This window comes from Malurus melanocephalus, unplaced genomic scaffold, assembly GCF_030028575.1.
Source record: "Malurus melanocephalus ecotype Western Australia unplaced genomic scaffold, MMel_1.1 scaffold_110, whole genome shotgun sequence".
NCBI lineage: Eukaryota > Metazoa > Chordata > Aves > Passeriformes > Maluridae > Malurus > Malurus melanocephalus.
In genome coordinates, this window is record NW_026623342.1 from 499,355 (window position 1) to 525,491 (window position 26,137).

At 41.4% G+C, this 26,137-nt stretch overlaps 1 protein-coding gene across 1 annotated transcript in view; it reads right to left on the reverse strand.

The window, feature by feature from the left end:
* Positions 1 to 564: 564 nt before the first annotated feature.
* LOC130575519 (gamma-aminobutyric acid type B receptor subunit 2) overlaps positions 565 to 26,137 on the reverse strand; it is a 39,293-nt gene continuing 13,720 nt past the window's right edge. Inside the window, exons 3-6 of the mRNA XM_057369445.1 lie at positions 21,120 to 21,302; positions 19,056 to 19,185; positions 10,240 to 10,357; positions 565 to 3,191 (exon numbers count right to left, since the gene is read on the reverse strand). Of these exons, the coding sequence (XP_057225428.1) occupies positions 3,026 to 3,191; positions 10,240 to 10,357; positions 19,056 to 19,185; positions 21,120 to 21,302 (597 nt within the window). The 3' untranslated portion in view covers positions 565 to 3,025. The remainder of the gene's footprint in view (positions 3,192 to 10,239; positions 10,358 to 19,055; positions 19,186 to 21,119; positions 21,303 to 26,137) is intronic.

Here is a 26,137-nt window from a genome sequence, read left to right on the forward strand (position 1 = left end):
TTCCCACATCTTGTGCTTGATGACATTTTGTGCTGGCTTGAGGAAGCTCCCCTGTTGAAAAGCAAACAACTCAACATGCTCTTTCCTTTCGCCATCTCATTGCCCTACAGTCCCACCCTCCTCCTGCTCTGCTGTGCAGAAGAACCTGCTTTAAGACACAAAACCCCACCACATGCATGAAACTAGGAAGGCTTAATGCCTGCCTTCACGAAGCAATTGGTGTTTATTCTCAGAAACTTCTCATTTGTTGATGCATAGATTTTACTATTAAGCTGGAAGATTGGCTCAGTTTCAATAACTAGTGTGAAATGGTAAAATATTGCTTTTTCTTCTCAATTCACATTCACTGTGGGGCAAGAGAGAATAGTGTGTGGGCTAATTGTGGTTTGGATATAAATGTTCAGTACATGTTTTTATTATTTTCCCATTTGAAAAAGGTCTTAGACTTCACTCATGGGTACTGCAGTAATTGTATTTCAGGACACAGGCTCATCTATCTATTACCTCCAAATGCAAACCGTTCAACTACTAGAATGTGTATTTTTATTACATATTGMATTTTTATTAAAATATGGTGTTGTAATAGGATTCCTCTTGTCCAAGGAGGCTTTTATATATATCCATGTTTATATATATACACACACACACACACTCATAAAAAATTATTTTGCTATAGGGGAAGAGAGCATTGAGTCCAAAAAGCTAAGTTTTATATATTTTATTCATAAAAACAGATTTGCAACAATTTATTAAAAATTGATCTCATGCAGTATAAGGTTATACAAGAAATTCTTCATTTACATTTTATTCTGGCAGTTCCAGTCTAGTTTAAAGCATTTGTGCACTAACATCATTGGAAAATGCCATTGGGGCACAGCCTCTTCATAAATTTACAGTACATTTTTGCTGCAGTATAAAAGAACAGAAACATTAAATAGCTATATTCACTTGGTTGGTCTTGTTATCTGCAGTAAAGTAAAAAAAAATGTCATGGGAGAAACTACAGTATCATTGAGACAAAGAATGTACTGCATGGTTTAAACCTAATAAACGTCACACAGTCAGTATTCACAAAGTTACAGACACACACACACACACACACACTCACCTCCAATGGTCCGATACTTCTGAATTATTTTTTATTTCCTGCTAAGTTGGAATAATATTTCTACAGAGATCTTTGTGTATACATTATATACAATATCGTAATTTTCTCTTTTTAAAAATTAACATTCCTTTTAAAATAAACCAGGCCCTGATGATATTAATAAAGCAAGAGAATACTGTCAACACACATTGAGTGACGACATCAGTGTTTAGTGCTTAAACAGAGTAATGAGTTCTAGTTTACCTGTGTTTATACTTACATGTTTTTTTTTGTTCTAAAAGCTACAGATATTTCCATAACCTCTCTTACTGTATGTGCCAAGTGAAATATTTTGTGATGCTCCTGATTGTAAGATTCAGATACATATTCATGTTGGTTTTGGCCTCTATGAGGTGTGTTTTATTTTTAATGGAGATTTATGCTAGCTTGTCAGCGCTGCAGTTAAATCCCTCAGCTAATGAACCCTTCAGCTGTGCTTCAGTCATTGCTGATTTGTAAACCCTCGTACGAATGTTATTCCAAAAGTTTAGTCTGAGGGGCACAGACGTTGATCAAAGAGAACTGGGAGCTCAGTGGGTGCTTCGTGTGTTTTTTCCCCCCTACTTTGAGCAAACAGCCCCGGCAGTGAGAGGACACATTTCCAATCCCTTGGAAAAAGGAGCTGCATGTGTGTCTCACCTGTGYCTGAGGGTTTGGCTCCAGAGTTGGTCCAGACGGTACACCACGATTGTTCCTCCTAATTACTTTGGTTCAGGGAAAGGAGCTAAAGTATAAAATCCATAATTTTTTTTTTCATAGTCCTTTCAAGATTCAGGAAAAATATTCTATTGGTAAATTTGATTTGTCCTCTCTATTATCCGCTACAACTGTCACACGTACACAGGTACGAAGCAAACATTTGTGTGTATTCACATCTACCTGCCCTGCAGGCTTTGCCCGCAGCAGCRAAGTGCTGTGCCCTAATCCCTCCCCCCAAGTCCACTAAATTAATTTTATTGTAATTATGTGTGACACAATTCAAACAAACTAGGAAAAACAATTCATCCTGTGACATTAAGACTTYACTACCCATCTGTCCTCAGTTTCCTGAGTTATTAGCCCTAGGACTTTTTCAGACCGTTTAGTGTGTTATGGTTGGTGGTGTTTATTCTGAGATAGGTGCAGAAACTTTGCTAAAAATGAAGCTGCAGATGGTGAGCAGTCACTATCACTGCCCCTGGAGAAGGGTGAAGTGCTCCATGTGCAATCAGCAGCTCTCCAGCYGGTGGCAACTCAGAGCTGGAGCTTCGGGCTCCGCTTGGGCTGCACACGCAGCTGCAAGGTAAAGGTGACCCTGCCCACAGCACTGCAGAGTCTCAATGACACCCGAGGAATCATTTCTCACAATTCTTCTTTCCTACTAAACATCATCCCTGAAATGAAAAGAAGCAAGACTAACCAGTGCAGAATGTTTCCAGCGATTTAACACAACTCTTGTAAAAATGAGTGTATCTATTTCAACATGGTATAGCTCAACCACTGCATTTTCCTCACATGGATACAGTATAGAATTGCATGTTCTCAGCAGCCACATAAAGCCCAGTGACATTTGAGTGTTGGTTTGTTTTTTTTTTCCTAGTGTCTTTTTTGCAAGATCCGTAAATCCCAGCCTCCTTGTTGCTAGTAGAAATTCTGGAAGAAACATTTTTCAGYGACTTCTAGGTGAAGAAATAAAAACTCCATGAATAAGGCTACAGATCAAACTCCTTGTGTCCTCCTTCGCTTTTCCACACGAGTGACGTGGGCACTCCTGTGACGAGGGCCTCAGCGGTAGCTCCTCTGCGCCAAGAGCCAACGTTTCACGTTTGTAGCAGAGTTCTAGGTCAGATGTTCAGTCCAGTCATTAAAAGCAGTTCAGGAAGCACTGATCTCCCTCTCCTACAGCCCCGACACCATCACTCGGAAGGAGGGTGGCACATGTCGGTGCCGAGGGCTGGCACTGGGGCTGACACACGGGCTGGCACAGCTGGCATCCACTCCTCCTATGGACGGCAGGTAGGCGTGGTGAAGGATGGGCAGCTGCAAGGACAGCCGGCGCTGTATGCTGGGGACAGACAGGACAGGAGCGTTAGCCAGGGGCAAAGGGGACACGGCACATGGCTGATGTGCTCCCAGGCTGCTGTGACCCGGAGGGTTAATGCCAAGAGCACCGCGCTGGCTGATGTTGAACTGTGCCACCGTGATGTCATTTTCYCCTCGGGGGATTTTTCTGACAGGTTAGACATGACAGAGGAAACTAAGTGTGCTTTCTCAGCATGCCACAACCTTCTGAAACTCCCAGGCACATTCAGGTTAATTGTTAGACTGCTGATTCCAGGAAAAGGGAAAACCTTAAAGAGGGCATACGGCTTGTGATCCCCAGCCCTACAAAGCGATCTGCTGCCTGCAGAGCCCTGGCCAGCTGTGCAGACACGCACAGGTCAGACACCGGGCTTCAAGTCACGCATCACTCAGCACCAGGATGTCGGTACTGAGGATGGCATTTTTACAACTCCATCTAGAGCAAACACAGGTGCATGGTTGTAGGGGAGTTGGGATGGATGGCTTTTTCCTTTTTAAAGTACTTCCTCTTTAAAGTTTGGGCCTGTGCTTTCCAGGTGAGAGATGGTTTTCAGTTCTGTCAGTCAGTGCTAAGGAACTGTGGAATTGGCACTCTAAAAGCTGTCCTGCCTACCACCCATACCAAAATTCAGTATTCAGGAACCAACATYCTGTATCCATTTTTCCAAGTGGATTGACATAACGATAATTGGTATTTTTTTTTCTTAAATGGATACCAAATCATGGTCACAGGATCCCATATAAACCCTTTCCTTGGAGAGACTGGTGCCATGAGGAAAGGGCTTTGCTCCCCCTGTGCTGTGGATATTCCAACACCTTTCACAAAATCAAAATCCAGTTGAGGTTTGCTGGCGTAAAATGTGTGTTTTCAGTCATTTTATCATCAGGATGACTTTGCATTTGGAGACATTCACCCTCGAAACCCAGAGGCTCTTTATCTAAAGAGAAGAGAGATGTCAAAGTGACTGAGCTGAACTGAGGACTGCGTTTTGGATTTCAGAACAAAGATGCCCATAGAAAGCATTGTATCAGTATAATAGAGTTTTAAGYTTATGTTTGCCTGTTATCTGATATCGTGACAGTGTATAGACAGGCCTTTATAAGAGGTGTATGTTTGAAAGCCAGCCTTGGGACAGTCTTTGTGATTCAAAGGACATTTAATTGCTCTTTTGCTTTGTGTTAGGTAGCAGAGACAGGTATCAAGGCATCCACTGATTTGGGGACCAAATCCAAACAGAAAGAAATCTAGTGTTTAATTCTCTTTAGTTCTCTTTAGTTCTCTTTAGTTTCTTCACTACAAACTTTGGCTTGTTTGTACAGAGGTGCAGTACAAATAGCTGATATCTGCCTACCCAGGAAACTCTTCCTCATTGTTTCTCCCCCTCAAACTCCCTTTAAAAGTTCCGTGCAATGCTAGTCCTCAGTGGTGATCATCCCAGTGCTGGCAATGCATTCCTGGGACTGAACAAAATCCTTTCATTGTTATTTTGCTACTGTGCTCGGCTCTTTCTGGTGCTATCAATGCAGTCATGCCTTGTTCCCAAGGACTGCAGAGGTGGCTTGGCTCGCTGTTTCCCTGTGCTGAATCCTTATGAGCCTGATGCTGTGGATTGTCATTCTGTCCCTTGTCGAGGGGTCAAATGCAGAATTGCCTGTGCTTATTTTCCCACCAGTGGAAATGCTTACTTTGTTCAACTGTTATAGACTTCTCATTAAAGAGCTTTTTGAAGCTATTCCAAGAGAATCCAGTTGCATAATCAAGTGAATAGGATTGTTTTTTTCATCCATTTCAGTGTTAGCCATACCATGGACAAAGCATGTTTATTTAGCTATGCCAATGGTGGCTGCAGTGGGTGGCAAAATTTGCTTTAACTGTACTTAAAAGTTTACTTTCACTTGAAAACTTAGTTCCTGGAATTGGGGCAGAGAACTGTAGCCTAGAGACTTGCACACAACTAAGAGTGCAGACAAAACTCCTAGGGGGAAACATGAAACAAAACAAAACAAGCAGCAGAATCCAAACAAACCTGCTATTTTGTCCTTAAGTGAAAGTAAACCTTGTGCCCTGCCTCAYACTTTTTAGGGTTTTTCTTCAAAATATCAGTGATTTCCCCTTTTCCCACTCCTGCCACATTTTGCCTATGCTTTTGGGGGAACCCTTGGTATCAATACAAGCTGGGAGACAAAGGGATTGAGAGCAGCCCAGCCAAGAAGAAATTGGGGGTGAAGGTGGATGAAAAGCTGGACATGACCAGGCAATGTGCACTTGCAAACCAGAAAGTCAACCATGCCCTGGGCTGCATCCAAAGCAGCGTGGCCACAGGGGGAGAGAGGGAATGCTGCCCCTCTGCTCCTCCTTTGTGAGACCCCACCTGCAGAGCTGCATCCAGGGCTTYTTATAAGAACATGGACTGCTGGAGTGAGTCCAGAAGAGKGCCACAAAGATGATCAGAAGGCTGGGGGATGTGTCCTAAGAAAAGAGGCTGAGGGAGCAGGGGGTTTTCAGCCTGGAGAAGAGAAGGCTCTAGGGACACCTTAAAGCTGCATTCCAGTACCGAAAGGGGGCTTACAAGAAAGTTAAGGAGGGACTTTCTACAAGGGCATGGAGTGAGAGGATGCTGTCTAAGATTCTAAGATCAAAGAAGGTAGATTTACAGATCCCATCTGTAAGGAAGGAATTTTTTATGATGAAGGTGGTGAAACAACGCCACAGGTGGCCCAGATGCCCCATCCCAGGAAACATTCAAGGCCAAACTGGATGGGGATTTGGACAACCTGAAGTTGTCTCTGCTCATTGCAGGGGGATTGGAGTGGCTGATCTTTAAAGATCCCTTCCAGGCCAAACCATTATATGACTCTATAAATTTGTTTCAAGTTGTCCACACACTATATATATATATATATATATATATATTTACACACACATACATATACATAAACATATACATATACATATACATATACATATACATATACATATACATGTAAAAGTATGTATATGGTCAAGTATTTTGGAGAGGGAATGTTTTTTATCAGTGGGTCTAGAATCACAGACAAGCATGGAAGGAGGTGGAAAGGAAAGAAGATTCCACACACATCACCCATTCATCAGGATATGCATTAGAATAGGGAATATCTATCCTCAGCTCTGTATAGAAATACCATTTATCAGTGAAACATAAAATCAGGTAAAACCTTGACTTCCAATGCCAGTGCACACAGGAATGCAATGCAGTGGATATGGGAATGCACAGTACCACAAGGGGGGGCAGGTATTTGAAATATATTTTGGTTTTGTTATAGAAAACCACTGCAAAGATCCATTGGTAAGTGGGGGGACTGGATCAAATTGCTGCAACAATCAAACATCTGAAGTTCTGCAGAAGTGTGTAAACTGTGTCTAAGCACTCAGGGATTATTTCAGCTAATTCTGCAGCACATTAATGGTGATTTTTAGCAACTGCAGGGAAGTTGGAGAAGTTCTAAAATGATACAGTAAAGCAAGATGTTCTGCTAGCAAGCAAACTCACAATTCTAAACCCACCTTATTTTAATGACAGCTTTGAGTAAGATCATAGATAGACTAATATAAAACACTCTCAGTGAAGAAATCAAATAACAAAGGCCTGTTCATGCTGAGATGTATGGCACTAATCCAGTCACAACCAACTTTTTTGAAAGAGAATTTTTCRTTACTAAAATTAACATAAGTGGCCTCAGTTATGCTTTGAAGTTRTGCTTTGAAGGTTACAAAAAAACCMTGCATATAGAAATAGTCCATTAAAATGGCAGGTTTTAGTGGGATCCTGCAGAAATCTGTCATCAGCTTTACTTGGAGACCTGGAGGAATGTTACATATTGTTGCTGCTTAAGTGAGAATGGTATAAATTTTAATGGTGATCCTGCTGGATGCAGGTCACTGATGAGAAGGGACAGCATGCAGGAATGAAGGCACMCAGAAGGATRTTTTAAAGGGTCACAGAAGATAAAYCATTGGATGTGGCCACCATACAGATAAGCTGACTGATGTGATCTTTAGATAAGCAAGCAGGACTGCCCATCAGGAGAGAGCTGACTTTGCCTGAGAGACAACTCATCCTACTGGGAAATGAATTGTGTCTATTCTAAGCTGGTTCAGGCTGCTCTCTGGACCTGAGATGAGCTGGCATGGTGCGTTCTATCCACACAGCTAAACATCTCCCAGACAGGGTTTCCAGACCCCAGATTGCTGCTGAGCATTACCTGGGAGAGTACAGGCTGATCCAGCTGTGCTAGGGAGAATACACAAAAGCACAGTGGGAAATCACAGAGCAGGGCTAGAGGCTGTGCACTGGCACAGGAGGTGTTAATTTATACTGTGCAGACAGTGTAAATAGGAAAGAAAGCACTCAGCACCCACTTTTTGCTCCTCTTATCTGATAGTCTGACTGGGTATGGAAAATTTTACATGGCAGTATGGATAACCTATTTGTTAACTCCCAGGAAAGGGAGTSAGATGCCAAGGGAACTTTGAATCATCTGTATTTGTACTTTAAGGCTGCTTTACAGTCATACAGACTTCATTTTCCCTAGGTGCAGGATTCTAAATCTGAGCCAAGCACAAAAGAAATTCTTTCTCACATTCTGATTGAGACAATATAAACATTGTCCCATCAACAAATGTGAAACAACTCCCTACGCTACTGCCTGGAATGTGTGTATCCTGCTGTGCCTTCACTTTGGGCACAACTGTAGAATAAGGGATCTCGCTTGCAATGAGTCAAATGTAGCACTAATGGTGAGAGAGAATGAAAAAAATCCCAAATCAGAACTTTCCTGAACTCTGTTAGAGCTTTCTTRTTGGAAGATTGCAGTTCTTATGAGTGCTGACAAGTACAGGAAGGTGGGATGATTTTTTTTTCCCCACAGCCATTAAAGAGCTAAAATTTCTGAAGGAAAATTATTGTTTTAACATCCTCCTTTCACAGGCTTGTGACCAAGAGGAAATATTTTTCAGACTGTTGTGTTTGAGGTTGGTGTTCTTGAATAAGAAATACATTTCTCAACTGTGTGACTACCTATCAATGCCCTACGTATGAAGTGAAATGAGAAAGACAGAAACTACAGCTTGCCTTTAACTCCTTTTTTTTTTTTACAAAAATTACATATTTTACAATTGGTAAATATTACCATCAAGGTACATATTACCATCAAGGGACAGAAGTGCTGCCAGACAAGTTGAAAAACAAGCCCAGGGATAGAGAAGGAGACCTTAAAGAGCACAAACTTTGGAGAGAGGGAATCTCATGTCAAAAAGAGGGAAGTCCTGAAGACAGCTACACCTCTCCTCTCTRGCAGGTCCACTGTGCCTGGGCAGTGTGGCTCTGGTTCCCAAATTGCCAACTCGTTCTCAGGGGAGACACTGACCCTTGGAGCTGGCACAGTTGCAGCTGTGCAAATGCTGAATGACACTGTTTAGATTTAGCAGGACTTTATTAATTGCTTTCCATAAATGTCACTGACTGTTCAGATTTGTATTGAGCCACTCTCCAGGACCTTTAGGAAATCTCAGTGTCTTCTCATCAGTTATCACTAGCCTAGAGGAAGTTCTGTCATCACCAAATGTTTTTCTTTTTCTTTGTGTTAAATCTGTATGGAGACAATTGGATTATCTGAGTGTCTGTGTTTTTCTTTATGTAAGGGGCCACATGTGGATGAGGCTGCATTCACACTACATTATTTCTGACAAATGGTGGTGAAAAAAACCACAGGCCTCTATGAAAAAAAACACAGGCCTCTAATAGCTATGCATTAAAGCACTCTGCTGACCCCACAAATTCATGAGAGCTCTCTCAGCAAGAGCCCTGCTTTTGTGAAATTACAAGATATTTCATCTACTGTGTGATTTTTTTTTTCTTTTGTGCATATGTGTGTGTGTGGAGTAGCTCCTTTGCAGGTCTGGGTTGGTTTTTAGTTTGAGTGCAAGGACAGATTTAGAAATCCACGTGTTTTCCTGCACCAGGTAGTACAAGACAGTAGCTACTCTCTGCAATCAGGATTGCTGGTGCTGATGTAACGTGACTCATTCTAGTAATCTGTTTAATTTATTCTGTTTTTAAATAAGCTYTTAAATTGCCCAGGAGTCTGACAGCTATTAGCTCAGACACTGATGAAGCCCTGCTCGTGTCACCAGGCTGCCGTGGGGAAAAGGCTGATCCAGGCACACAKGAGAATGGTGCTTCCCTGAGCTCCAGCCCATGGCAGGTCCTGCTCAGCCACTGSAGAGTGGGACACCAATTTATTGTATTTTTCCTAGAGAGAAGAGTTGACACCAGAAGACTCTTTCCCCTCTGTAAATCCAGCCAGTGTTTCGTGCCACCCTCTCCTTGTAGCTGCAGCATTGTTTCTAAGGGAAACTACTTAAAGCAGGCTTTCCTATGCCAAAACTCAGGTCCAGCTGCTATGGCAACGTTGAAAAGCCCTCAGGACATTTTTTATTTCTCAGCTAGCTTAAGAATGTAAAAGAACAAAATGTCTATGTACACCATGAACCGCTCTGGCTGGTGTGTGGAAGGACTGGGACTTTTGACAAGAGTCACAAGACATTTCTGCACATGTGCACGTCCCCTTCTCTCCTCCATGCACTGGTGGCTGGGCACAGCTCATCCTGTAACTCTCCACAGAAACTTTAGAATCGTGCTATGGATGTTTCCAACGAGAAAAGAAGCACTTTGGTTTGCCTTTGGGGCACTTTGGTTTGTCTTTGGGGCACTTTAGTATCTAAAGCCCCTGATATCCTTTAAGTTTCATTGGGGTGGGGATCTGGTGGCAGGGAGGCATCACAGTACAGCATTGCTGCCTAATGGTGCTTCAGCAGGTACCATTCACAGTCCCTGGTGCTGATGTTTCAGCTCTCTGTAGATGGGGCTGGCTGAAAGAGAGTTACAGTGAGGGTCTTTCCATAAAAAATGCRTGGAAGGGAAATATGGGCTTTGATGAAATGCAATAATTTAAATTAGCATCTTGTCAGCAAGGTAATGATGTATACTTACTGTTCTGGAGAGTTGATGTCTTCTATGGGATCTTTGCTTGTTCTGGAAGGGTCTGATGAGCCCCACTGTGCTGGTGGATTTTGATCAAGATGATTTTTCAAAATGGCTTTCTCACCATCTGGATGGACAACACATTCAATTTTACTTTACTGTGACYAAGTGACCATTTAAAAATTGCTCCATTTTAAATTTTCCCAGATACCCATAATGCCACAAAGTAAACTCATACTATCTATATTTTAATACAGGCTCAATTTTCTTGTGAGAGTTTGGTACTCTTACGTTTTGGATGACATGTTCCATACCATGAAGAAACAGAAAAGTAACAAAATCTCTTTGTCCTTCCTTCCTTTGCTTCTGCCCACCTTTAAAGAACCTCCACATCTGTAATCCACATCTTTGTAGCTGTATCATGCTCTCTCATCCAGTCTTAGGCTTTGTGAAAAATTAATGTAACTTCACTGTTTTTGYAGTTACAAATTGTAACCTTTCCATAAACCCTTTTTCTTAAGACTTTTCCTGGAAAAACTATCATCTCATTGAATTATAAACCCTTGATACTCTTACAACCACACAGGCAATTAAGTGCTGTCATTTGCCTATCTGCTACTGTTATCATTTTTAGCATGGAAATGTGATTCATATCAGCCRCACTGGTCCATAGGCTGTCTGCAGCAAGGACAGCTAATGATGTCATTCAGATTTTTCTTTTCTGCACAGTGATAACAAAGTAGATCRTAATTCTTGATTCCCCTGGGTGTCCTGGGAGTCCCTGGCTCTCTGTGCTGAAGCCCATGGCATSATTCCCCCCAGGAAAACACAGGTGAGCACAGCCATTTTAAGAARATCCTTTCTATTCCTGCTTTTTCAAAGTCTCTTTCTGTGTTAAGCCAAATAAAATCACACAGAAAGCATCTGAATAATGAGGGCAGTTCACAGTTTTCATAAATAATTACAGAGCAGCTCCAAATCCATCACCAGCAGTTGTTTGCCACACAAACAGAGAAGCAGTGATTGCCGCAGGCACTGAGGCAGCATGGAAGAGGAGTCTAAGGTAAATTCTTGAGGAGGGTACTGGAGGATTTGAACATAAAAATGGGTATGAGGGGGGGAAAGTGGGAAAAGAGTGAAGAGAAAAGGAAGGTGTCATGAAAAAGCCAGTACATTTTGAAGGCTTAAGCTGCTTTTCTGTTGTGCTTGTRTTCAGAAGCCCCAAACACTGCTCAGCTCTCAGCACGCTGGGAATAAATGTGTTATCAACAGGCACTGCAGGGACAGAACAAGCAGCAGAAACATGAAGTGAGAAAAGAAGTTGGAAGCACGTTTTGAAGGCAAACTCCAACATCTGTAATTGCTCTCCCAGCAAGGTCATCCCTGGCATTATCTGGTAGCACTCATTTCTGGCTGTAAAAACCTAACAAGCAAGCAACGAGCAAGTGTACAGGTGAGGAGGGAACAAYGTGCACACGTGGGGATTACTACAGCTCAGAACAGGAGACGAGAATTTTCACTTSTGCTGCATTGAAGAGAAGGGTCTGGCTGAAAAAGGAGGTGACCAGACACATGAAGCTGCTCAGCTGGGGCCAGAAAATGTCAGTAGGAGACAGCTAAGGAATTCAGTTGTAGCAAGAAGAGTGTTTGAAATGAAGAGATGACAGAATTCAGTGATGGTTTAGAAGGGAAGGGAGTACAGCAAAGAGTCAAATCTGACAGTGGCTAAGATAAGCAATGAGGTCTAGCAACTCAGGGCAGTGTGAAGTTTGCTGGTGTGGCATTTGCTGTCACAAGAGTTCAGTTTTTATTTTCTCTACRCTGCATTTCTTTGTATATCAAGTTTGACATTTGCATAAAAGTCTTGTGATGTCTATAAACAGGCATGTAGAAAAAAACACTTTTTACTTCCGTGATTAAAACCAACATTCAGTCCTGAGCTGATCTAAGCTGACATTGGAAACTGCTGACTTTTTGATATAGACCAAAGCAAAATTTTGAGTAACCCTTGTAATTAGGAAYGGAAAAGCTCTCTGATGTAATTGTGTTAGGGCTCCAACTCCTTTGGCCAAGACAAGCAATTTAACATTTTACAAAGCCACTGAAGATAAAATTCTTTGCCAAATGATTGGCAAACGCAACCGTTACTGTTTGGGAGTATGTTATTTAATATAATAATCTGTGTTGTGCACACTAAAGGAGTTTCATGTACTTTCAGATGTGCTGTGAGAAAGAGAGAGAAGGAGGTGGTCCTTGTCAAAAAGGTGGGGGATTTAGTTCAGAGTAGAGCACAAATCATATATTCTCTTCCTACTCACCTCTCAACACCAACGGCCCATATATATCACTGTGTGTTATTCATAATAGACTCTTTTCTACTGCTCTTGCAGATGACTTGCCCTTAATACACTGAATAAATTTCTGTATACAAAGCTACCAAATGCAAGTTTTACTGTACGACTATAAAATATAGACAAAATGTACATAAAATTGTCACTTTTTTTTTTCTTTTCCCTTTGCATCTTTCAAAACAACAACAAAAAAAAGTTGAGTAATTCTTATTTGTTAAGCATTCTGGGAGAGGAGTTGTTAGATTTTTATTTTGCAGCTATGGAAACTAGAATATCTTTATTTTTTATTTACCTTTCATTTAAATAATGAAGAACAAGATTCTCACTTAGTCATATGCCTCTGGGAGCTGCAGCTTAAAGAAAAAAACACTATTTCCATATGCACTTAWAAAACTTAASAGTGGAGAAAACTAGTTTTATATAYGTGAACAACTGAAAGAAAAGAAATTAAGGGTAGTGGTAAACATCTGATTTCTCAGTTGCCCCTGAAAGTGTAGCAGTATTTTTGATACTTTCCCATCTTCTTTTCCTCTGTCCATTAAGTGTGCCACTTGGAAAACACCCTTCATTCTCAGGGTACTGTTTTCCACTGCRGATTCTACCCAGTAAGTTGCACTGGGATGATGTAACTACCTTCTAAATGGAAATTACATTAGCCAGAAGCATCTTCTAAATAATTTTCACCTTTGTAGACCTCAAACCGGAACTCAGAAGTCTGCATAAGTGATGCCTGAGCACTTTCCATTCAGAAAACTGTCGGGAGAAAAGACAAATATATCTCAAGGGCCTCAGAGTGCTCAGMAATGAGCTCATTATAAAACAAAGCTCGCTGCCAGTGGTCTGTGAGAGCCACAAGGCTTTAGCTCAGGACCTCTGCCCACCTTTAGCGAAGAAACAGCTTCCATTTACAAAGCTCTGAGCTGCCAGAGCACACCCAATGCAGGCTGCTGAGGGGCTCAGCCAGGAGGTCACTGCTCTCTGCTGCTCTCCTCTCCCTCTGCCAGGGGTGAGTTATAATCACTCTGCAACCTGCTGCTGCCAAAATTACCTGGGCAGGCTGAAATGCRCTGTGCATTTTAACAACGCTCATTCAGCTGCAGGCGGGAAGCACCAGGTGACTGATGCTGCTTCAATTTCGTCCAAGAGTTTAGAAAACATATTTCTTTAACTAGAAGCTTGTTTTGTTGCTGTTTGTACGCTGCAGCTTTATTGAACTGCTTCATCATTATGCTTTAGTGACAATATTCCTCCGATGGCTTAGAACTGGGTGGCAGAAATGCTCTTCATCCAATATCTTTCAATTCTACTGTTGTTTCTCTTTGCTAGAAAGCATATTTTATGCTCCACAAAGAAGCAAGTGTGGTTTAATAAGGACTTATAAGAGCTGGCAGCTGTAACTTTGGTGATTTAATAAAGAGATCTGGAAACTTTAAAACTAGAGGTAGATTTTTAAAACGTGCTGTCAGTTTTCCCAGTTCTGTTGTTTGGACTGTGAAATATGACTAGCCAGCCTCTGTTTCTCATGTGAATAGGGTATAAAGAAAGTAAACTGAAAGGAATAATTAAAATTATCACATTGTCTGCTGGGTAATAAAAAAAAAAGTTCTCCTGAAGTAAGCACACTGCACTAGCAATCTAAATCACAACTTCTGATAGTTATGTTTTGAGAGGAAGATTTTTTAAAAAGCCAGCAAGATTCTGCTCTGATTCRTACTACTTTAAATCAGAAGAAATTCCCTTTACTAAAGATTCATTTCTGTGAAAGAAAGGGTAGGTACTGAACCTCTGACAGGTTGGTCTCCCTTTTGAAACAGAAGCAAGCTCCAATTTCAGGATTGAATMCATTTGTTAGGTTTCACAGAAACTAGCATACATATCTCTATATATCTCTATAAAGAAAGGAACTATATTCTTGCTTCAAAACAGCACCCCATTAAAGGAATCATTTCTGAAAGCCTTTACCTTTGAATCTATTTTTCAATCTCGAGCCTAATGCTTGAACCGCAGGAACTTCACAGAAATAATATTTCCTCCATCTATCACAGATGAACTCTGTTTCCCTTCACATTTGTGAACAACATGCCTTTGAAATCTGTTTTTCTTTGAGCTGCTTTTATATGGGGAAAAACTAACACCAGGAAACATCGGAGTGGGGTGACAAGTGACAGTATGTAGGCATATCTGACATGTAAATGAATGCTCCCAGCCCATTTGCAGCAATGAGTAAAGGCTGCTTTCTGGCTTAAAACAGACAAGGTTTTCTGAGCAAGGACAGGCGCCTGCAGAGAGAGAAACTGCAAAAAGGAGTTTGTGCATAAGAGGGGATTCTGTGCTTCTCATTGAGTGGCGTGGCATCATTTCCTAATTTCCCTAATATGCTACTCTACCTGGCCAAGGTAGAAATAGATGGAGATTCTTCTGCAGGATTTCATCTGAGCTTTGCTTTACATGAAACTCTTGCTATCTGTGGYTCTGTGAATTATTTCACATGGCAATAATTTCATGTATTAAAACATCAAAAAGAAGTCAAGTAGAGAAAGATAGTAAGATTCCAAGTGTAGCAAAATTATCCAGCCCCCCCTCCAACCCACACAGTATCTTTTCTCTGTATTTGTCTATTCAGTAGTTTTCATCTCTGCAAGAACTTGCACAGCAGAAATAACTTCCACCTTCATGAACTCTCCTGTTTCTGACACACTGACAGGGGTGCAAAAAGCCCTTTTGGGGTGCAAAAAGCCCTTTTGGGAAGCTCTGGTTTGTGACCATTTTACAGGTATTTCTTCCCTGGAACTGTGTGGCACAACCATCCTCTTTACACAGCATCACTGCTGAGGAACTTGTCCTCCTTTTTATGAAATGTCAGCCTGGGAAATGCAGCTGTGCCTCCAAGCCTGACCCTTCTCTCTGAAAGGCTCTGTCAGGCACAGGGATGGCTGAGCCAATCCATCCCACAGCCCATCCCTGCCCCAAAGCCAGGCTATGATGTGGCCCTGCCACTCCAGCAAGGCCACCAGATCCCACAAATGCCCGGGAAGAAATTAATGTTGCCCTGTGCACAGAGCTTAGGTCACTAGCAGGCGCAGGGAGGAGTGCATCAAATGAAGTTGGGGGATGCCCTTTTAAATTCAGCGGGGGGAGCCGTTCGAAGCCCCAGAGCCCCAGTCCTTGGAGCATCCTCAGGGCTGCCTGACCACACAAAGCTGTGCAGCAGTGCAGCTAAAATGTCTGCATTAAAAGAAAGCAGTCAAGCCATAAAGCACAAATCACATTTTCCTAATTGCTTTTCTTACATGGCCAATTGCTGTAGATGTCTCAGGSACATTATGCATTTGCGAACAAGAGACGAGTGCCTCAGATAATATCTCTCTTTAAATGAGATGCACTGAAATGTGCTGTAAAGAAGGAGTCCCTGTGCCAGCAAAGAGCTCCTGGGATACACCAGGAGTTGTTGCTGTTATTAACTAACCAGGAATCCTAAAGTTATGAAATACTGCCTGAGGTCAGGCAGATATAGGAGTTCACAGCTGTATCTACCTATTTGAGCTAAAGTAATTTAACTTATGTATCCTAAATCCATATGTTTGATGTAAATGAGGGTGGTGGGGAAGGAGGAGATGAATCAAATATCCTCCTTTGGCGCTTGGCTGCAGAAGTTAGGATTTTTAACTCTGGGCAATTTTTACAGATCAGAAGCCYGCTGAAGTGTGCTATGACATTAAAGTTTGATTAGGGCTTGTTCAAAATGCATTGCCTAAATCCCACATTATGATCTGTTCTGTGGAGAGCAGCGCCCTGAGTTTGTGTCAGCAATAGCAATGGGGTTACATTACATGGCATCCTCTGTGCGAGCTCCTGCAGAACAGCAAGATATTTAATAAAAACAATTGTCACAGAACTGCATCACAAAACCAATGGGACAAATTATCTACTACGAATTTTAGCTCCAAGTCAGCTGCTATTTTGAGCTTCTCTCTTCATTTTCCTATTCCCGCTCTCCCAGCTCACATTTTTCACAAGATCAAGAAAGGAACAAACCTCATCATTATCTTAAAACCAACACTGGACTGGCTTACCTGGTTGCACAGTGGGGATGAAAGACGTGGTCACTTGTAGGTCATGCTAATAGATTATTTACAATTCCAGAGCTTCACTCAAGTACCAYAGGGATGCATAATTTCAAGGTTCTGTACTTTCCTTTACAGAAAGTTACATGAAATGCATAGCTACAGAAAGCAGAGTCGTGTCATTTAGAGTTAGCTTTCCTGTAGCCGTAAGGGCCAGAATTTTTTTAAGTACCATTTAAGCGATGTCTGTTTGAATCTGCACAGAAGCAGCAGTGACTCAGCAGCATGAATTCTCCAAAGCCTTGTTATTTTGACTGGAATGGCAAATTTATATTAAGCACATAGGTTGACTGTTGGGAGTGGATGTGGTGAGAGAAAGAGGCAGGAGATTCAGACATGAAGWTAAGGAACAGGGAAATGTGGAAGAAGAAGAGGCAGAAGAAATGGAATTGGAGGGACAGAAAAAGACTAGCAAGGGTTGCTGCTCACGGTGGCTCAGAGGCTGGAAGTATGAATATTTAATGTCACTTGTGTCATACAAGAATGACACAGGAATCAGGATACACTGTAATATGTATTCGTGGAGTATTTGCCACCAGATGAGGGACCAAGCTTCAAACACCTGCTGCCAGCTGGGATCCAGGTGTTCCTCATTCCCAGGACAATGGACGCCCTAACCCTTCTGTATAAAATTAGCCAAGGGAAAACATCCTTCTCCACCTGTCCCACCTTTTGTGTGGAGCTTAATGTGGCAGGTCCATTGAGAAAATTGTGTCCAGCAGCTTCAGCTGCAGAAGAATATCTACCCTGTAAATCCCAGTAATACATAGTTCCAAGTCCCTCTGGACATCAAGGCTGCATCCTTACAGGTGATTTTAAATACATACCCCACAGCAGAAAAGTAAAATGGGAGCTGTGCTGGTGGGAAAATTAGGAACACAGACATTCTTGAATGCTGCTGCTTAAGGCAGCAGTTAGGCATCAATGTCTTTTGTAGACATAGCCTCAAGTAAGTGCAGAAAGGTTATATTTTATCCTTGATTTCTTTGCCAGCCTCCTACTGCTAATGGAGTGCATCTTGCTGTGGGAAGCATCCATCCTAAATTTATACCCAGTGTATCTCTTGAGAATCACTTTTTGTTTCTCATACCCAAACTCAGATGGGCATTTGGCACAATGCAATGTATCTTTTCTGCTTGAAATATTATTCATGATTTATCATTTTTCCTGGAGCATCTGACATGAGAGGAACATTCTATGTGTTTCTTTCAAACCCTTGGTAAAACTGCCTCATCCCACTCACTGATGTTAGTTCTTGCTCCTGATCTCAGCCCAATAATCACACGCCTCCAGCAGCTATTTACGTTTTCCTTTTCCTCCTTTCCCCTTTTCTGGTTTTTTTTTCTTGCTTTTGAAAAGGACACTGGGAGCTCTCCCTTTTTTTCTTTTTGCCACAAGTTATACAACCCAGTGTGTACCCATGCTAAAACAAACGGTGCAAGAAAAAGTAACCTTAACCAACCAAAATTTCAATATACTTCAAAAACATATGTGAACTGTTGCCATTGTTCTAAAATTATTCCTCAAATATATTCACAGGAGTGGCTCCTGTCCCACTCAACCAAGCTTATGGTGCCACATCAATAGAAAGCCTTAGCCTTGCTGTGCAACAAACACGAAAATCTACAACTTCAGAACACAGAGCAACCGGTTTTCCACATACTACAGCAATTTTCACAGAGCCATTTGCCAGAAGTCACAAAGTAGATCTGTTCTAGAGTCAGAAATGGAAGGTGGGTATCCTGGCTTCCACTTTTATTGCACTATGAACCAGATTTTATTGCTTCCCAAAAAGCAAAATGGCTCTAATGGAAGCAATTCTCTCTCATGTATTTCTTCAGGGAGCTATGCAAGAGACACAGGAGAAACAACTTAGGAATATTACAGCTGTCATGAAATCCTTTTTTATCAGTTCCTAGGGAAGAATTCTCATACATGAGTGCCTTCAATTCTGCATTTAGAATCTAAATCAGCACTGAAATATTTACATACTTCTTTCTTACGTGCTTGATAGCAGTGTCCAAAAGCAGGATTTCAGCATCCTGGTCAGGCAAGCTGGGCTTGAAATTCTGTGACTTTCCTCCCTCCATGCAGCACAAAAAACTTGACTTCTGAACACATGTACACTTCTAAAAATTTCCCACTTCACCATGTGCATTACAATAGAAGACATACACTACACAGTGGGTACCATACAGCTTATTATGCGAAACTGCATACTCTCTGGAACTCAACCAAAATATTTAAAGCTGTGTCTTACCAAGGTCTGAGTGCTCTGAAACCAATTCAATGAGATTGCTATTCAAAGTTTTGGCAGGTTAAGCTACTAATGGATTTTACGAGCACTCACCTTTGCTGTCTGTGAAGTTCCGTATACTAAGAATGTCATTAAGGTCYTGATAGTGGTTCTGCTTAATGTATGTTGTTTTCTCAGGAGTRTCCTGAAGTTGCATTGTGACCTCTTCCAAGTCTTTGTCCAGCTGCAAAACAAAATGATCCTTCAAAATTCAAGAGTCCTTGCTTCWGGTATCTGCACTGAGGCGTAGCTTTCTATAATTAGACTGGAAGGCAGGTGGTGATGCAATTACTACACTRTGACAGTCTCCTCATAGCACTGCTACACTACTACACTCTAAAAATAATGCTACAAGAAACAAATTGTGTTCAACTGTGATGCTACACACAGGGCATGTGAGMGGAACAAGCTTTAGCAGCTGACAGTGGAAGCAATGGTGTACTGACAAACGGGAAAGATACAAGCATTAGAAACCCATCCGGAAAATCCCTCAGCTATTTTTGTGTAAAATTGTGTAATTCATAATTATTAGCACTTCATCCATCATGTTATTGAACGCACAGGAGAATATCAGGGATCTATGGCATGTCCAGTCATGTGAGTGGCTGCAGTCAACTCTACCAGGAATGCTTTGCTTTTAGCACTGAGCAGGATGCTGTCCTCAGATGCTAACTTGTACTCARTTGTCTACAGCCCCAATAGAAAATTACAAGATACCAGCTTCCTAATGCTCTTTGTGAACAGTCGTGCAGGATGTGGTGTCCACATTATGTCCCACTCATTACCAGCTTAACAGAATTTTAAAAGTGCTGAATTTAGCTTTGTTTTGCTTCCTTATAGAACTGGGGCACAGCAACTCAAACCAGATGAGCCAGAGATGCAGCTCTAGCCATGGTGGGGCATATTMCAAATCCCCTGGACAATGACACTGRTTTGGACCCACYRGTTCTGGGAATTYAATCTCTTTAAACAAAGTCCAAAAGAAGCAGGCAGGGCCCTGTGAGCACTAATGTGGCTGCTCTGACCAGCCTTACGTGCACTGACCATGAGCCTTGTGAGGCACAGGCTGAGATCTTGTGAGTTAGTGGAAAAGAACTACAGCAGAGTAAAGGAACACACACAGCCAGCAGGCAGCCAGGCCTTCATTAAAAATTTCAAGGCTCTCACATGAAAGGGATCTGGCAAAGCTGAACTAAATGTCTTTAACAAGGCAGAGATAACTTTTGCTTTTGGACTCTGGTAGTCTGAGTACACACCTTTTAGTTACCTAGGTAATCGATCATTATTTAAGGGCAAAGGAATAACTGTTACAATAAAATACTTTTCTTTCGAGGCATAAAAATAATTATTATAAAGTATAATTTAAGACTGGGCAAGAACRGGTAATTTCTTTAAGATATGATCAGTTATGGTTATCTTGTTCCAAAAATTGGACAGTCTTCAGACTGGTTTGTCATAATTTCAGATCTGCTGAGCAAGGATGGACACAATTATCAATGTACATGCCAAAGCTCTGATGGAATTCATTTATTCCAKGTACTCAGTCTTTCCTCAGTAGGTACTGAAGAAACTTCACTGCCTTTGTGCCAAAGGGGTCAGCTCACCTTGTTTATAAAAGCTTTTTCTACCTTTAAGAAGATACATAATTCTGTTTCATGGAAGATGTAAAAAATCTGTCTAACAAGTTTTTGAGCAAACTCTCAGAGAGCTGAGAAATAACAGCACCAGCAGTTTCTGAACTCAACCATAAACAGGAACAAAGACAGCCCTTCAGTGCTCCTGGGGCTGCAGATCTCTGCTAYGCCTGCTTGTAAAGGTTAAACTCCTGGATCTGTGGAGCTCAGCACGTCCATGTGAAACAGCGGGGTAATTGGCCTGTCACAAATAAATAGGGCAGGTTTAATTCCATTTTGCTAAGGCACCTTTTCATWTTATCACACCTGCTACATATTTGCTGTACTAGTTAACAATCCCTAAAAATTCTCTCTTTCCTATTATTTCTATGGGGAAAGTTTACTTTTTTCTTTAAAAGCTAGTCAGCATTTAAGCAGATTTCAGAATCGCAACAAAAAATAATGAAAAATAAAGTGTTTAGGCAGTGTATGCAGTAAACAATACCTCTGTAATTTTCATTCTCAAGCGGTGGTTCTCTGACTGCAATCCTTCTAGTCGAGATGTGCTGGCCTGATTGACGCTGGTGACTGATGTTGATGTTTTTGAATCTTCTTTCTTTTGATTTTGAGTGAACTGAAACCGTCTGTTCTGTGTGGCTGCATCTGGGTTTGTTCGCAGTGTGATGAGCTGAAAGGTTGAAAAGCCTTAAGAAATCCTTTTGCAGTTATTTATTTTGTATCTCAAAATACTGAAAGGCAAACCAAGAGCTCCTTTTTGACTTTCAAGCATAAAACTCTGAAAAGTGAGCTCTGCTTGTCATGTGCACTACTTGAGATGATTTCTGAATAATTTTATAGAATAGGTTGAATGAAAATGATTATGAGAACGGAAACTTTAAAAAAAGTAAGGAAAAAACGAATTCAAAATATATTTATCTGGATTTCAAATATATCAAAATATATTTTAACATTCTATCCAATGTATTTTTCKCCTTCATTGATATGTTTATAMTTTCAAAGGATAWATTCCTTCTTCAAGAAAAAAAAAAMCAATCCATCAAACCCTTCTCATCCCAAGCACAGTTTCATCTGAAATTTCTCCTTTCCTACTGTTCCAAGTAACACTCAAGCAGAGAGAGACATGAAGCAGGAGTATTAACAGAGAGAACTCATGGGAGATTGCACTCTGGAGATAACAGAAACTTAATTAGTTTTTAGCAACCCAAAATAAACCAAATCTGTTCAAACAAATTAAATAAGCCACTTAAAAAAAGGTTAACCTTAAATATAGTTAATTTAAGCAAATATAAGTAAAATTTAACACTCAGTGACAATGTGAAAATACCACCTCGRCATGAGGAGAGAAAGCGACTGCTGTTTGGCAAGGGGGAGAGAGATTCTCAGATTACTCCAGAGAATACAAAATTTGTGTTACTTGCCAAGCAGCATACATACATTTGTATACAGACAAAGCCAAAGGAGCTCCCTGCCCTGAGAGGACAGGCTTGGGATCATAAATCCAAAAGTGTCAGGTTGTCTGAGAAGAGGYAATCAGTTTGTACGCACAGCCCAGCCAGATTTTGTGGTAAGCTGCATTTTGGAATTGACTCCTCTCAAGAGMATGGAGCTGTTCTGCAGGTCTGTTGGTGTGAAGTAAAGCCCTAACTTCTGATGGAGGGCGATGTGGCTGCTCAGACTCTGAAGAAGGTGGTCCCTGGCATGCATTTACAAACCAAGGCTGCAGATTGGGATGCTACTTGCAGATAATACATTTAATTTTTCAGGTGGTAAAGTAGATGGAGAAGGCTAAGGTGCTCTGCCTTCTTCACCTTGGTCTTTATTKGTAAAACTTGCCTTCAGAAATTCCAGACCTTTAAACTAGCTGAACACATCAAGTTCAGCCAGCGTGACAGGTTGCTTGCCTGAGGATTAAGGGAACAGGTCCATGTCATTACAAGGCCACTCTCAGTTACTTTTGGAAGATGATGTTGATTGGGGAGCAGTTTTTGAGGACTGGAAGAAAGAAAATGTCACAGCTGTGTTCAGGAGACATGAGAAAAGAATTTGGGGAAATTCCTCCTTGTCACCTCCACCTCAGCCCACGGAGAATGCTGCAGTAAATCCTCTGGGGAACAATTTCCAAACGTATTAAGAGCAAGAATGTGATTAGAAGCAGTCATCTTGATTTATGAAAGAGAAATCCTGCCTGACCAACCTGATTTTTAGCTTTCTTTGGTGAGATGTCTGGGCTGGTAGAAGAGGGTAGACAGTTATTTTTCTTGACTTAAGCAAAGATTTAACACTGTCTCCCATTTCATCCTCATAGTCAAACTGATAAAATAGTGACTGGGCAGGCGGCCACTGAAGTGTTTCAAACCGGGCTGAACTGACAGGCTCAGGGGATTGTGGTAGCCACTCTCTAGTGCTGTTCTCAGTGTGGAAGGACCTGGGTCTGGGCCAACAAGAATCTCCTGAAGCTAGGAAAAGTGAAATACTAAGTCCTGCCCTTGAGGAGAAATAAATCCCAAGCAYATACCCAAACAACACGAGGGCTGTTTGGCTGGAAAGCAGCTTTTCAGCAAAGGCAGTGGAAATTGTSGTGGAACATGAGCCAACAGCACTCTGTGCCAATGGAGGGGATCCCTCCTTTCTGCTCAGCCTGGGTGAGAGCATACCTGGGATGTTGTRTCCAAGTTTGGGCTCCCCAGAGCAAGAGGGAAATAGGTGTACTAAAGAAAGGCCAGACAAATGCACAAAGATGCTGAAAAAGATCACAGCCTTTAKGATAGAAGTAGAGGCTGATGATTATTTAGCCTTCAGAGAGGATGACATCAGGCAAGGGACAATGTTATTCATGTGTATTCAACATATGATGGAAGAGAGAAAGGAGGATGGAGCCAGATGCTTCTCAATGATGTGCAGTGAAGGGGAAGGAGACACAAGCTGAAAAAACAGAATTTTCATTTAAACATCAGAAAAAACCTTTTTGTACTGTGAACACAATCAAATGGTGGTAGAGATGCTCAGAGGAGTTGGGAAGTATTCATCTGGAGATAATCAAGACCCAACTGCTCAAGGCCATGGGTATCTTGCTGTAGCTGAGCCTTCCCAGAACCCCTGTGTCTTCACTCTCATAATTCCTTGTTTCAAATTAGGCTGGTTGCAATGACTGGTGCATCTAAGCCCCAGATCAAAAACTGCATGAAAAAGAAGTTAAGCGTGAAGAATGATAATTACAAAGATTCTTAAAGCAGCAGGCAGAAGTGTTACAAGATAAAAGCTCTGCAATTTGATGTGGTCTAAGTTCAAACTGAATATGAGATAGAAGTATTGCCGTGGAATCATCTTCACCTGGGAGTTTATAGCTAAAGATGGGGTGTTTTGCAACAGGATCATGCTGTAATGGATTCATTCACATGGTGAGGATTAGACTGAAAAGTCCATAGGCAACTGTTGGCTCATGCTGTACAAACAAGGAAGTTAGAGGAGCTTTTCATTTTTTTTTTTTCTGACCATAAAGTGAGTGGAACTTATATCTTGCTGTCTTACATCTGTGCAGTTTCAAGTTTTGCAAAGGGTCAATGCTGAATATCTACAGAGCCARTCACAAATAGGCATAAAATGCTACCAACACAGAAAACTAATGTTTTAATCCCTAGAACTGATTTTGCTTTGCTGCACTGCAGGAAACTGGATCAGAATTAATGTGTTAATGCCATTGCAGCCAATAATGGTGTGACCTTGCTGGGTGACTACAAGGGAGCCCAGTGTTCTGTCTCAAAATGCATGGAGTAGAAAAAAAATAAAAGCACATAGAAGCTTCATAAACATGGAATAGCTTGCAACAATTACTTTATGAAGAGAGAATGCATATTAAGATTTCTGCTTTTAAAGAAGTCAAGGGTATGCTGGAAAATACTATAGACATCTTAGTCTTTAAAAAGATAATTAGACATAGCAGGAATGTTAATTTCTAACAGGAAAAATATACATAAGTGATTGGATTCTGCAGATAATGTCTATAAGATATCCTTGAATGCAGAAATCTTTAACAGTATTTGGAAAGTCTTTGATTGGATAACAAGAATGTCTACAGTTAATGTAAGTAYGATGCAGTATAATGTTATCAACATTTGTACCTTTAAGTGGAAAGGGTAATGAATATTTCCCACCCCGCCCCTGATCTCTCTCATTCTGCTGTGGGATTTTCCTTATGTTTTTTTCTAAGGCACTTTTTACTGAAATGGCAGTGGACGAAGTGGACATTTAACTGGAGAAGTATAGTAATTGCCATGTTACAAGTAAATAAGATTAGTAGAGCTGACAAGAAGGAAGGGGAAAATGTCATGTTTCATTCCCTAGTGTGTCTACATCGTTGAGTAGTTGCCTATTCAGATTCATAAGAGGGCTGTGGGGCAAAATTGAATTCCAGCACTGTTGACCCAGGAGGCGACTGAAGATTAGCTAAAAGGAATTCACTTTCCTCAGTGTAGCAGAGAAGTGGCATTCACCTGGCTCAGAACCACATTACTGCCTCTGGTCAGTTTAATAAATGAGAAWGTGCAGGCTTCTGGGTCTTCATTATCAACCCCTGTGCTTGATGAGCTTTAGATTCACCAGCCATGTTCCTATGTCACCAGGATTGCACCAATTTATGGCGTTGTTGAAGGGGAGAGATTTGGTACCTTTCTCCCCCAAGCACCTTACCCAGATTCACAAACCAGGTGATGTTGAATATAACCTGCAGGCTCCAGATGGGCTCTTGTGCAGCCTGTGCTGGAGCAGGCTGAGGGGACAGTTCCAGCCAGCTGTCCTGCTGTGCCTGTGGCACAGTGAGGTGAGGAATGGTGTAGGACAATATATACGAGTGCTGGAAGAACCCTCCAGCTGTGCAAGCACTCACATGGGCATTGGAAGTGCTGCATTCCAGCCCCTGCTTCAACATCTTTTTTTTTGTAGAAATTCATCCAGTGATGGATTTCATTTCAAAAGAATGAAGCATTTGGAAACCTGACAATTCATGGAAAGAGGCTAAGGACTTCATTCCAGGAGGCCCATGGTTCATGCTTGTATTTTGAGAAAAAAAGAACTGAGAGGAAAAATGAGAGTAGGGTAATTGGGGTTTAAAAGAAGATCAGAGSAGGGGGTTAAAAAAGGAAATAAAAAAGTCATTTCAGAGCCTGTGACAAGAGAAGAGAAGGATGGGCAAAGGAGTACGAAAGCAAAGGGGCAAAGAGCATGGACAGCATTAATAATTCTCTTTGAAGAGAGTTCTGACATTCTGTGRAGGTATTTTTGGCATCAGAGTTTTAATATGCCTTTTCATATAGCTTACATACTTCAATTTTGCAGTATTTCAAAGTGCACTCTATYGCCGTGTTTGTGAGTGTTCCTTCAATTTATAATGAAGTTGCGATTCTTCCCTAAGATCCAGAATAAAAATATGACTATACATGTCTGTTTGGCTTTTTAGTATTTGAGAAACTTGCAAAAACAGCCAGTCCTGAAGAACGAATTACTTTG